General features: G+C 29.3%; 1 protein-coding gene across 3 annotated transcripts in view; it reads left to right on the top strand.

Annotated features, from left to right (window-relative positions):
- Positions 1-257: 257 nt before the first annotated feature.
- Positions 258-13,706, top strand: part of LOC107446337 (acetoacetyl-CoA synthetase) — an 80,671-nt gene continuing 67,222 nt past the window's right edge. For 2 of the 3 annotated variants that reach the window (XM_087155348.1, XM_087155347.1), the window contains exons 1-4: positions 321-460; positions 3,553-3,673; positions 5,640-5,743; positions 12,060-12,174. In XM_087155348.1, coding sequence (XP_087011474.1) covers positions 3,553-3,673; positions 5,640-5,743; positions 12,060-12,174 — 340 coding nt within the window. In that variant the 5' untranslated portion in view covers positions 321-460. Of the gene's footprint in view, positions 461-3,552; positions 3,674-5,639; positions 5,744-12,059; positions 12,175-13,706 lie in introns of all 3 variants that reach the window. The other variant, XM_021147617.4, reaches the window with a different exon arrangement.

The raw sequence follows: 13,706 nt of genomic DNA, 5'->3' as shown, positions 1-13,706 counted from the left end.
GGTCAGTGTGCTGGTGGGTAACCACTTGGATCAGTCTGCGTAGGGACTGTGGGTGTGCAGTATTGGTCCTCGTTAATATATATATATATATATATATATATATATATATATATATATATACGTACATATAAGCATATTAAATTTCTTCTCTAGAGCAAAATCAACTTCTAAGACAAATCAAAATATCTTTATTCGAACCATTGTTATCTACATTGGTTAAAGATTACGTACTCAATCGATGTTGAAGGAAACAAACACAAGTATTCCTTTTCTAACCTGAACTTGAACTTTCTAACCTGAAAGAATGCAAAGGTTATTTAGGGAGCTTCGCTAATATGTTGATTGGCTCCTTTTAAGTGATTGTTATTGAAGAGAAGTTGTAATCAATGAAAGATAATTCTTTTCTTCAAATATTATAGCGACAATTTTTTCACAAAGTACTTTTTCATTCTATTCCACTGTAAGTACATCTTTTGAGCATTTTTTTTTATAAAATTTGAAAATACATTTTGTTTTTACAAGAATAACTTTTATTTTATTTATTAAGTTTAAATTCATAAGTCATTATATTATATAGAATTTTGTATCACCAACCTCTCGGAATGCGAATGTGGAGTACTTTATATTATCGATAGAGGCTAGAAATCAGTTATTCTGCAGATTATCTAGCTTTTGTGCAGATTAACTAGGGTGGTAAAGAACTAACAAATTGTTTCATTTTTAAAATTACCTTAGTAATCTACAAATTACCTAGATAACCTGCACACTACCCAATAGGCACTCGTTATAGGAAAAGTAAGATCTTCGCTGAAACAGCAACGTTTCTGCATGTCTAAATTAACGTAATGTTATTTATTTATTTTTCGCTACCTAATAAATCAAGTTACTACAATCAAATAATCAACACATTATTTGATAGAATCAATCATTTTAAAAACTATAATACAAAGAATCAAACGGTTTAAAATATTATTTCATTTAAGGAAATATCATAATTTTATTTATGTAATTTTCGGAATCTAAAGAATCAGGTCAATACTATCAAACAATAAAAACTATAATATATAGAATCAAGCGGTTTAAAATATTATTACATTTAAGGAAATTATCATAATTTCATTTATATAATTTTCGATATCTAAAGAATCAAGTAATTACTATCAATCAATCAACATTCTATTTGGTAAAATGAGGGAAACAAATTTTGTAACTTTAACGATACGGAGACCGTTAATTTGCACATTACGTAGGTAAATTGAGAAAAACACCTGATTCTTAACTTTAATGGAGCACTCTAGTTAATCTGCAGATTAGCCAGGTAATGTGTACATTAACAATTTCTAAGTTTTAGCAGTTACTTATACAATAATAAAGCTGTACACAATAATACAATAACCTCCCAAGACTCAGCATTCAGTATATGGGGCAATTTTATCAATTAAAAAATGTTTTAAAACTTTTTTTCTGTTTGTATACCTATACAAAGGGATTGTTTTGTTAAAAATATAATTGGAATTACTCTCGTTAGTTGGAATTTTCAATTACAATGAAAAATTAAAAGAAAGGTAGGAAATTTGATTTAAGTAATCTTTTGGATAGTCTTAGAGCGTGTAAATATGATATTATTTGAGTCCAGTGGAATTTGTTTCATGCTCAAAAAGTAAAACCATACACTATAAAAATGTTCTACAATGTTAAAAAAATTATCCTTTTTTCATGTAATAATTAAAAATAACTATAAAAAGAGTTTATTAGTTGCTTTTTAAAATAAATTTCTTTTATCTCATTTATGAGTTAACTTTCTTCCAAGCTAATTATTTCTAAGTAAAAATCGCATTTTCTACCATTATTTCAAGCTCAGGTCTCAGGAGGATATAGTAACTTTTGTTAGGCCTTTATTTTCTTAAAAAATTTGTATTTTATCTTTAAGAGAATGATATTTTGGAACTTATGTAACTTGGTTTTGTTTTCATTAATAGTAGTAGTACTTTATTTATGTCGCATTAGAGTTGCGCAATGAGTTATTGGCGACGATCTGGGATGATTCGAGGACATGCCATTACAATTTTGATCCTTTGCAGACTCCGCAACCTGCCCTCGAAGTTGAGCATTTTCGGTAGAACGAAGACCGCACTCTCTCGGTCCCTTCGTAGGCTGATCAAAGTGCTGATACACCCGTTCACTGAATGCTGCCAGTGACGCTTGACTTCAGTGATCTACTGGAAAATAAAGTCTTTACAATCAGCAATATAGAGTTTAATTTTTCAATCAAACTGATTGAAAAAAATTATTCAGCGTCTGAAAAATCAAAGAAGAACATGTATGGAAAATGGTGACCAACACAGAAGTTTGTACTTGTTGTATATCGAATGCAACAGTCCTGCATTGATTGTCTCAAAAAAATAAATTGGTCTCATGCGGTCTGAAGTAAAAGATTCTTACATATTGTACGCTGCTCCAAAAAAGAATAGAATTTTTTTAAAATTCGATTTCTCTGGAACTATTCGACCGATTTCCTTCAGATTTTGCATTTTTCCCATACAAAATTACATTCTTTAAAATGATGCAAAAAATTGCATACCTTACAATTCAAATTTTTTTGTTACCATTCTTAAATAAAATAGTAGTAAATATTTAGTAAAAGTTATTTTTTGTTAACTAAAAGTTACAAAAAGTTTGGGACTACAGGGACCATATTTCCGAGATTGGGGCTTCTACCTACATTTTAGGGTGTTAGAACTACGAATCCGTCGGAAAAAAAAGGTATGATCCTTCAGAGAAAGTACGTTTCTGTGTCTGATTTCGTAATTTAAAATATCGTCAGCACTTATTAATTATCATATTTGAAATCACCTCTACGAGCCATCAAGATTGAGTCTTACAACGCGAAGATCCGAGCATTAGATCAAAAGTTATTCACGGTGGTCCGTTTTTTTTTTGGCACACTCTACATAGTAGGAAAAACGTGTGTAAAATTAACATACAGATTGCGATTTTTTTTACAGCTATATGGTGTTTGGGAACATTTTTTTCTCCTTGTAATTTTTTTATAAATATTTTCTGATTTACTTTAACTACATTTGATTTGATAAGAAAAGATATAATTATTCCATCAAATCACAATATAGGACAATACGTTAAATAAGTGGATGATTCTTAATATAAATCAAAGAAACCACAGATGACATTATTTGAAATGTCCCTGAATTGCAATAAAAGGAGTATGACAACTAAGTTTAAACTTAATGTGATTGCAATTAGATCATATTCCACATCGTGCCTATTTGCACAAAATTAATGATCCTATATTACTATAAATTTAAATTTTCCATTATCTCGTACAGCGTATGAGATAAAAATGCAAATTCTAGTGTTTTTTACTAGGTGGCACTGTGAATGATCTCCTGTAGATACACATAGCCAATTTACTATATCTAGACATCACTTTTAAATTATAGTTACAGCCTCTCAAAAGTTAGTACAGTGGATGTATAATGAACGTTCTTTATTTAAATTAAACATTATTTTTTTTTCTCTTTGAAATGTTTGTAGATGAGTTCTGACAGTCGAGATTTCTCATCTGTTCCTCAAGTCTGGAAGCCGGATGGAAAATCTGGTAAAAATATCAGGACCTTTATGAAATGTATCGAAGATAAATACCAAAGGAAGTTTGGTATGTAACCATTGATTGGATTATTATGATTTTATTGAATTTAGGTCACACAACAGGTGTTACCGATTTTTTTGTTCTTGAAATGTGTTACTACTTTCATGTATTGATTTTTAATTTAAAGCGATAAAACAAAGAAATAAAGAGTAGAATAAATATTTACGTTAATTTGTTATTTATAAATTTTTTTTTCAATAACGAATTTATTTTTTAATAAAATATCTTGCACAAAATAATCCCAATTTCGTTCATTATCTGTAACTACTTTTATTGTAAGTATTATATTCTTTAAATATCAACTCCAAAATTCCTGTATCATTTGACAAGACTTGTGAAACTAACTAAAGGTAACAATTTTATAAATTTAATTCAAAGGTTTTAAAAAAAAAATTGAAATTATTTAGTATGAGCAAAACTGTGTATAATCTGCTTGCTATGAATTAAAATAAAATATATGAAAAAAAATAAGTTAAGTGAAAAAGAATTGTTGTAAAATATCATACAGAGGACAAAATAAGTGTTTTTTTGAGTTATTTGACAAAGGATTTGTGACCTGAAGTTTCAAACCATGGATAATATTTGATAGTTATTTTTGAAGTCGGCAAATTATCTCTTTTGATATTGATTGACGCATTATTGGAACTGTAATTTAAAGATGACAGTAATAATTTTTATACTATAAAAGAAATATTTGAGAGCAGATTTTTCATTGGATATTTTAAACCGTAGTTAAAAACAGTCAGAATTTAAATCATGGGTATGCCAATCCGGATTTTAAAATTTTTTTAAAGATTATAAAAATAAGAAATAACCTGTTGAATAATTTAAGCCTATAATGATTTCAAATAATATTCACTTAGTTGATCCCTTCCCTCATATGATGGTTATTAATACTACGCAAACAATTTCAGAGATTGATCTAGAACTTCATAAATTACCATATAAATTACATATTAATAGAATATGTTTCGAAGTAAGTTGCGATAATACAGTTTTGTAAATAATGCTCGACTGTTATCGTTCGGGATAATCTTCAAGTCTCCTCAAAGCTTGTTCTTGCCTTCAAATCTTTAGTCTTGGAAGCATTAAAATACCCGTTTGTGCTATGTCTGGCAAATATGGAGGATCACGATTTCTTTTCTCGACTGGATTAAAAACCACTTAACAAGCAACGCAATGAGATCGCACAAAATAATCATATACCATTGATGCCAACCCGGGAATCCTAAATATTATACAATATTTAGAGTGGTAGCAAAATAACAATTAAGGTAAATTTGCTTCATTTTTTCAGCACTTAATTTTCTTCAACGATTTTCAGGTTCTTTACATTCTTTCGAATTGTTTATATATTGTGATGGTCAAAACCATAGAAAATGAAATTTATTAAGTAAAAAATAAAGTGGTAAAGCATAAATTTAACTACCATTTTAAATATTCAGAAAATTTTTTCCGTTAAAATGGGAGAAGTTGGTAGGTATGCCATTTTTCTATTGAAAAACTTGGTTTATGGAGAATTGGGAATTTGCTCAACTGGCGCGATTTTAGTCTCACGTTCGTGTCCGAATTCGACTAAGAAATCGTAGCGTAAGCTCCCAACCAGAGTTCTTTCACCGGATCCATAACTTGTGCAGAAGCCAGCATTAAGTTGTATAGTGGTTTAATCTTGGGTGCCATTCACACTATATCCGATAACCCTATGTGCGTTTGCGAATGTTTAGGAACTACATGTAAAGGAAAAATTTCACTGCATGCAATACACGTACGTCCGATCACAGCCACAGGAGAAGATAGCATTCAATACGTCTTAGATTTTTTCTTGTTTCTTAAACCGTAAGAAACAAGATATGAGGATATCGAAGGCATCTGAATTGAAAAGCGTTCCGAAAGTTATTTCCTACAGCATAAAACAGGAAGTTTTCGAAGCAGGTTAGTCTGAATATTTTTATTAAGAATGTGTCTTTTTCAGGAGATTATTGGGATTTTCATCAATGGACTGTCGATAATATCGAAGAAACTTGGACAGAAATGTGGGAAAATTCAGGAATCATCTGCTCAAAGAAATATGACAAGGTTTTTTTTTTTCATTTTTGAATTAAGAACCTACTTCAAATAAGTTTATTAAATAAGAGAATGATATAATTTGTTTAGTGTAAAATAAAAAGCGGAACACTTTTTAACTTAACTATCGAATTTTTACGGTTAAACTGGATGCACTTTTATCAACAGGTTATTAGATTACGAGGATTCTTAAAACTGCCATTTTAAATCACGCAGTTCACTTAACACTTCAAAGGTATTTATTATCGTTTAATATTGTTAATAAAACCATATGTCAGAAAATTATCATAAATATATACTAGTAAAGATTTCTTTAATAAATTTCCTTTGATTAAGTTTGTAAATGATATAAATTCTATTTGTAATTACAATGCGTTTTTCACATATCTCTACTGTTACTCTCTTTCGAAAATTTAACCTTTCACCAGTTCATAAAACGAGGCATTTAAATAATCTGATGCTTCTTTTTATTCATAATTTTATTTTATTATATTCTATAAAAACGTAATGCTTGCACTTTTTTCTCGAAGGTACTTTAGGAAATGTATGTGAAACTGCGTTCTGTTAGTTAAGCGCAAGAATAAAATAATGCTAATAAAATAACATTTATTTCTTGCAATAATCCAGACATTTGTTTGCATTTTGATATTTTTTTTTCAGCGATTGAAACTTCATGGCTTACTCTAGGTTTGCCTGAACTCACCTTTTTTCTATTAAATTTTAAATTTGTAAGGAAGGTGAAGAGAATTTGTGACGAAAAGGTTCTCCCATGGTATGGCGTCCTCTTAAAATTATTTTTGCAAAATAAAAAATTGGGGACAATTTTTAAAATATTTGATACTTTCTTGGCTTCATCCGTTGCAAAAATTTCTATGGGTGTCTTTGGGATTTTTCATGTTATTCGTTTCATAAAAGTTCAGATACTTAAAAAATTAAGTTTTGTAAGTTAAGTCATGTATTCATTTCATTTCAATACATAGAGAAGTGGAAAAAATTTATGGAAGTAAGTATGTAATTTGGTTAGGTTTAAATTATTTTCTTTATTGCCACGATTATTACAAAAAATGACAATTCTGAAAATGACAATTCAATATTCAAATTCAGTTTCAAACAAATTCAAACAATAATTTTATTTTAATCTTGAACAAGAGTTTTATTTTATGGAAATAAATAGCGATACATAGCTATATTTTAAAATGTAGTAAGAAAAAGATTTTTCTGAAGTTAAAATTTCCACTCAAGTTAAATGAAAATATTACTTTGCAACTATATAGTATGGTTTTTATTAGACAATTTCATAATGTGAGAAATGTATGATAATTGTGAAATTACAAATGATTAGAGTAAATTGAAAGTAAGGAAAATTAAAATATATATGCCTGTGAAATATATATAGTGAAATATACAATATATATATAGTGAATTTAAAATATATATGCCTTATAAACTAGCAAGTTTAATTGAAGTTTTGATAATATTGGCTCTTTTTTAAAAAATAAAAATAAAAATAAACATTAAAAATGATTAATGATAAAAATTTTATTTATTATATAAAATTATATAGATATAAAATTCTTTGTACGAAGAAAAAAAAGAACAAATATCAAAAAAAGTTTAGTTACTGAGGTGTTATTTTTTAATTAAATTTGAACTTTTCATTAATAAAAATCAGCTTGGCACAAAATACAATTTGGTGTAAGAGGAAGGAAAGTGGATGGTACCAGAATTTAGTTATATACTTTTATTTATTATTTCTAAGTAAATAATGAGTGGAATGATTTTATAAAACTACTGTTCCATATTTTACCACTTCACAACAATAAACAAAATTTAGTGAAATTTTATCCCCGAATTATTCTAATACCATTCAAATCTTCCCCTTGTTGATTCCAAAATCTAACAGAAAATACAAAATATAATATTAAAGAAATTATATAAAATATATAATCCAAAATAAACAGAAAATATGAAATCTAATATTATCTAGCATCGAAACAGATGCAATATATATATATATATATATATATATATATATATATATATATATATATATATATATATATATATATATATATATATATATATATATATATATATATCAATCAAATGCAATAAATTATTATTTCAATCAATATTTATTATTTCCCACCCCCTTTATTTCATATGTCTATAATTTTTCTTTGTTTTATTCTTCATTTTGAACTTATCTAATGAGTGCTGTTTACTTGCAGCTTAAGCGCAATAAATGATACTTATTGTTTTTCTTAACTTTCTTAGTGTTTTCTCGTATTTATTTATATCTATCTATCTATCTATCTATCTATCTATCTATCTATCTATCTATCTATCTATCTATCTATCTATCTATCTATCTATCTATCTATCTATCTATCTATCTATCTATCTATCTATCTATCTATCTATCTATCTATCTATCTATCTATCTATCTATCTATCTATCTATCTATCTATCTATCTATCTATCTATCTATCTATCTATCTATCTATCTATCTATCTATCTATCTATCTATCTATCTATCTATCTATCTATCTATCTATCTATCTATCTATCTATCTATCTATCTATCTATCTATCTATCTATCTATCTATCTATCTATCTATCTATCTATCTATCTATCTATCTATCTATCTATCTATCTATCTATCTATCTATCTATCTATCTATCTATCTATCTATCTATCTATCTATCTATCTATCTATCTATCTATCTATCTATCTATCTATCTATCTATCTATCTATCTATCTATCTATCTATCTATCTATCTATCTATCTATCTATCTATCTATCTATCTATCTATCTATCTATCTATCTATCTATCTATCTATCTATCTATCTATCTATCTATCTATCTATCTATCTATCTATCTATCTATCTATCTATCTATCTATCTATCTATCTATCTATCTATCTATCTATCTATCTATCTATCTATCTATCTATCTATCTATCTATCTATCTATCTATCTATCTATCTATCTATCTATCTATCTATCTATCTATCTATCTATCTATCTATCTATCTATCTATCTATCTATCTATCTATCTATCTATCTATCTATCTATCTATCTATCTATCTATCTATCTATCTATCTATCTATCTATCTATCTATCTATCTATCTATCTATCTATCTATCTATCTATCTATCTATCTATCTATCTATCTATCTATCTATCTATCTATCTATCTATCTATCTATCTATCTATCTATCTATCTATCTATCTATCTATCTATCTATCTATCTATCTATCTATCTATCTATCTATCTATCTATCTATCTATCTATCTATCTATCTATCTATCTATCTATCTATCTATCTATCTATCTATCTATCTATCTATCTATCTATCTATCTATCTATCTATCTATCTATCTATCTATCTATCTATCTATCTATCTATCTATCTATCTATCTATCTATCTATCTATCTATCTATCTATCTATCTATCTATCTATCTATCTATCTATCTATCTATCTATCTATCTATCTATCTATCTATCTATCTATCTATCTATCTATCTATCTATCTATCTATCTATCTATCTATCTATCTATCTATCTATCTATCTATCTATCTATCTATCTATCTATCTATCTATCTATCTATCTATCTATCTATCTATCTATCTATCTATCTATCTATCTATCTATCTATCTATCTATCTATCTATCTATCTATCTATCTATCTATCTATCTATCTATCTATCTATCTATCTATCTATCTATCTATCTATCTATCTATCTATCTATCTATCTATCTATCTATCTATCTATCTATCTATCTATCTATCTATCTATCTATCTATCTATCTATCTATCTATCTATCTATCTATCTATCTATCTATCTATCTATCTATCTATCTATCTATCTATCTATCTATCTATCTATCTATCTATCTATCTATCTATCTATCTATCTATCTATCTATCTATCTATCTATCTATCTATCTATCTATCTATCTATCTATCTATCTATCTATCTATCTATCTATCTATCTATCTATCTATCTATCTATCTATCTATCTATCTATCTATCTATCTATCTATCTATCTATCTATCTATCTATCTATCTATCTATCTATCTATCTATCTATCTATCTATCTATCTATCTATCTATCTATCTATCTATCTATCTATCTATCTATCTATCTATCTATCTATCTATCTATCTATCTATCTATCTATCTATCTATCTATCTATCTATCTATCTATCTATCTATCTATCTATCTATCTATCTATCTATCTATCTATCTATCTATCTATCTATCTATCTATCTATCTATCTATCTATCTATCTATCTATCTATCTATCTATCTATCTATCTATCTATCTATCTATCTATCTATCTATCTATCTATCTATCTATCTATCTATCTATCTATCTATCTATCTATCTATCTATCTATCTATCTATCTATCTATCTATCTATCTATCTATCTATCTATATATATATATATATATATATATATATATATATATATATATATATATATATATTTTAATCAATCTAACCTTATGTACCGCAGGAAGGACAGCGAACTTTTATATCTTCCTAACACTCGAAAAGTTGTGCAAAATAACGTTAGATTTTCTGGTTTTGTGATTTTATCGAATATTATGTGCAACTTCGGTATGTAATTGTAATCTGTTTAATATAGATCCAATAGTTTATTCAATAAATCAGTTTGAGGCCTTGATTGAGAAAAAATTTCCTTTTGATCAAATGAGGGGTCTATCGTTCCTGTTTGTTCTTTTTTTATTACACTGGTGCTCAAAATTAAAAAAAAAATCTTTCATTGATTACTCCAATCAGAACTAGAGAACTGATTTAAATGAAATTTGGTATGAAGATAGGATGATATGATACTAACAAAATAACCACTCATCAGTTATAATGTACACGCATATACCCGTACGTGACATCCATCGGAGTTGGAAAATGTAAAACAACGTTTACAAAATCGAACAAAAATATCGATTAATTAGATGTTTAGTTCCTTCAAAGTTACTTTCCAACTATGAGCTGGCTGTCATTTCGTGCAGAAAAGAAGACGATTTAGGTATTCTTTTAGCCATGGGTCCTTCTCGTTTAGCAACACTAATTCCAGGCCATGTATGGCGTTGTGAGTAGATACTCTATAATAGTGGTTCCCAGCTAGGGTGTAATTCCCTCTAAGGGAGAATAACACAGTTTCAAGCTCGAAATGAGACCAGTTTAATTACAATAACTTCCTGCAGCAAATCCTGCATCCTTAGAAAATGTAATTTAGGAAAAAACTTTCCTGTAATTTTTTAACGAGGAGTTAGATTCAAAATCCATCAAGATTTTTTTTTTTTTTTTTTGCTTGCGGGAAAAGTTTCGCATATTTTCAAAAGGAATTTCCTGTACTTGAAATTAATATCCAAGCTAAGTACATATTTGAACAGAAATAAGTCACAAAAGTTTGGTCTGCAATGTGCAACTCTTATTGTTGCAGGAGAGTTGGAGAAGAGCTATTGTTGCAGAAAAGCTATCCAAGAGTTGCAGAAAACACTATCATGGTACTATTTATATTTGTTTTATTAAGCCAGACTTTTCAAGTCTTGAATGTTGAAAGTTCAATGACGTTCTCAGCATTTCTGTATGCATCCGAAAATTAGTAAAGAAAAAACAATTACTGGTATCGCTTTGAACAAAAAATGGCTAAATGCATTTTTAATTTATTCTGCATAATAAATAGTTATACGATGAAAAAAAACTACAATCAAAATTTTTTTATGCTTTGTAGTTAACATATTTAAATGTATTAGGAAAAAAAATACATCTGTATAAATAAAGTATAGTTGTGTTTTGGATTTTGAGCTGAGCTACTAGCAATAGTAAGAATGGGAATGAGTCAAAATAGGTTTTGGAACCACTGCTCTGTATGGTTAGAGCTAGGTTTCTACTCATAAATCTTATAAAGCAAGTCTGGGATGCTCAAAAGAGAGCAATTGCAACTCGTTTCTGAACGACAGGAAGTAATTGTCACAAAAATATCTAAAAAGTTTGATTTTCTGGATAACTCTGCTGGGCATGTATATCATTGAGTGTTAATTAACTCATTTTTTCTCTATTCAATGACCCCTTTTTCGTGCCTTCGGAATCCGATAGGCGTTATGCACGAGAAGGTGTATGATATTAACGTTTGAATGATTATATTGTTTTCATTATATTAACCTATCTTCATACTCAACTGCAAATATATTTGTCCTCTATCTCGGAAGTTATCGACGAAATATGAAATATGAAATCTTAATTTTTAGGTTGTTGATCTTAGCTTACCGATGACAGAAACCAAATGGTTTGAAGGTGCAAAACTCAACTATGCCGAAAATTTATTGAAATATAGAGATGATCACATTGCTTTAATACTTACAGGTGTGTAGTAAATTTTTTAAGCTTTATTTAATTTCGCATCCAATGCGTTAAGCAAGAGAACGGGGGTTAAATATAAGCCTGTCCTATTACAAAAGAAACGCTTGTAATTTCATCAATTTGGGACGGAATTAGTTTATATCTTAGGATATTCTTTATATCTCCTTATATTCCTTATAATAGAAACACTGACCACGGAGAAAAATGAATTTGAAAATTTAAGCTAAAGCGATTTAAGTATTCGCCTCTTTAGCAATGTGTGCTGTTGCTTAGCGTGAGGCCTTAGAAGAAAACATTCTTATGTTTAACAAGTGCGATTTATTTATCATTGACTACATTTAATGTAATTTAGATAACAAGAGTTGCGTCTCAACGCAACACTAGTTGGTGAGAAATCTAAAGTGAAACTTTTCGAGTTGGAAGTAGGTAAGTCCTGTTTCGATTGCTCATGTGTGTGACGACAATTCGTAAACATAGCCTCAAACGGCTAAATACAACCTATCTCCTACCCTTTTTTCAAAAATGGAAAACTAAAGATCAAGTCTCTTAGGGGCCTTCTAATCATTTAAAGTATCCTCAGTTGAAATGGAATTTGTTGAGAAGTTGAAGATGAAGTACTTCTCGGCGAATCAGCTGAACTTGGTTTTTTAGTTGGAGTTGATTGACGAGTTTCCTGTGTTAATTTGCCTAGCCCAGAGTGTTCTTGGATGTCTCTATCAAGATCAGAGGCAGTAAGAGAAATATTAGCAGAGCTGATGCGTGGAGTTTTACTGGTTAAATTTATTTGTGGAACGTGAATAGTCTTTTCCAAGATCTGGTCTCCAGTTGGTCACATTTGGTCCACGCGATTTCTATAAAATGTACCTTGCACATGAACTGTGCAATGAAGAGCTCTATTTTTGCTGATTACAGTTCCAAATTTTCACCTTGAGTTGAATAAACGATAGACTCAAATAGCTACATTATCACCTTCGTGAAAAACATGATCTTGGATGGTACATGGGTTTTTTTTCTCATATTTTTCTTGTCATCGACAAGATCTTTTCTATTTTAGGAGGAACATCGTCTATTTTAAGTCTAATGTCTCTCTGGAGAAGAAGCATAGCCGGGCTAATCATGGTTTTCATATTACGAACCTTGCAATATTGCATAGGAATGTACTAACCTTTTGCTAGATATTTTCTGCAAAGTTCTGCTTGACACGGAGAGTTTGCTTTAATGTGTGTACATAGTCAGCGGATGCCTCGAGGGGTCGTGGCGTGGCGGCTGTCTCTCGGTGCCACGCTCCTAGGGAGTCGTCTGTAGCTGAGTATGGCACCGCAGCACCGACTCGGGTTCGTCCCATTCGGCCTCCTCTGCTCATCGAAGATTGTGTTGCTCCATGTCGTGTGTGACTCGGGGCCATGGATCCTCGCGTCCATGCACCGCTGGGTCCTCCGACTGATTCGAGGGTTGCCGCAATTGACGGTCTTTAGTATTCCTGGATGCCCCCGACAAGTCAAAGTGCTGGCTTTCTGCCATTGCCTCGAACGAAT

This window comes from Parasteatoda tepidariorum, chromosome 11 (assembly GCF_982258835.1).
Source record: "Parasteatoda tepidariorum strain Cologne lab strain chromosome 11, Ptep-v5.0, whole genome shotgun sequence".
In the NCBI taxonomy this organism is placed as follows: domain Eukaryota; kingdom Metazoa; phylum Arthropoda; class Arachnida; order Araneae; family Theridiidae; genus Parasteatoda; species Parasteatoda tepidariorum.
Note: the sequence above shows the minus strand (reverse complement) of the source record. Positions and strands in the feature narration are given on the sequence as shown.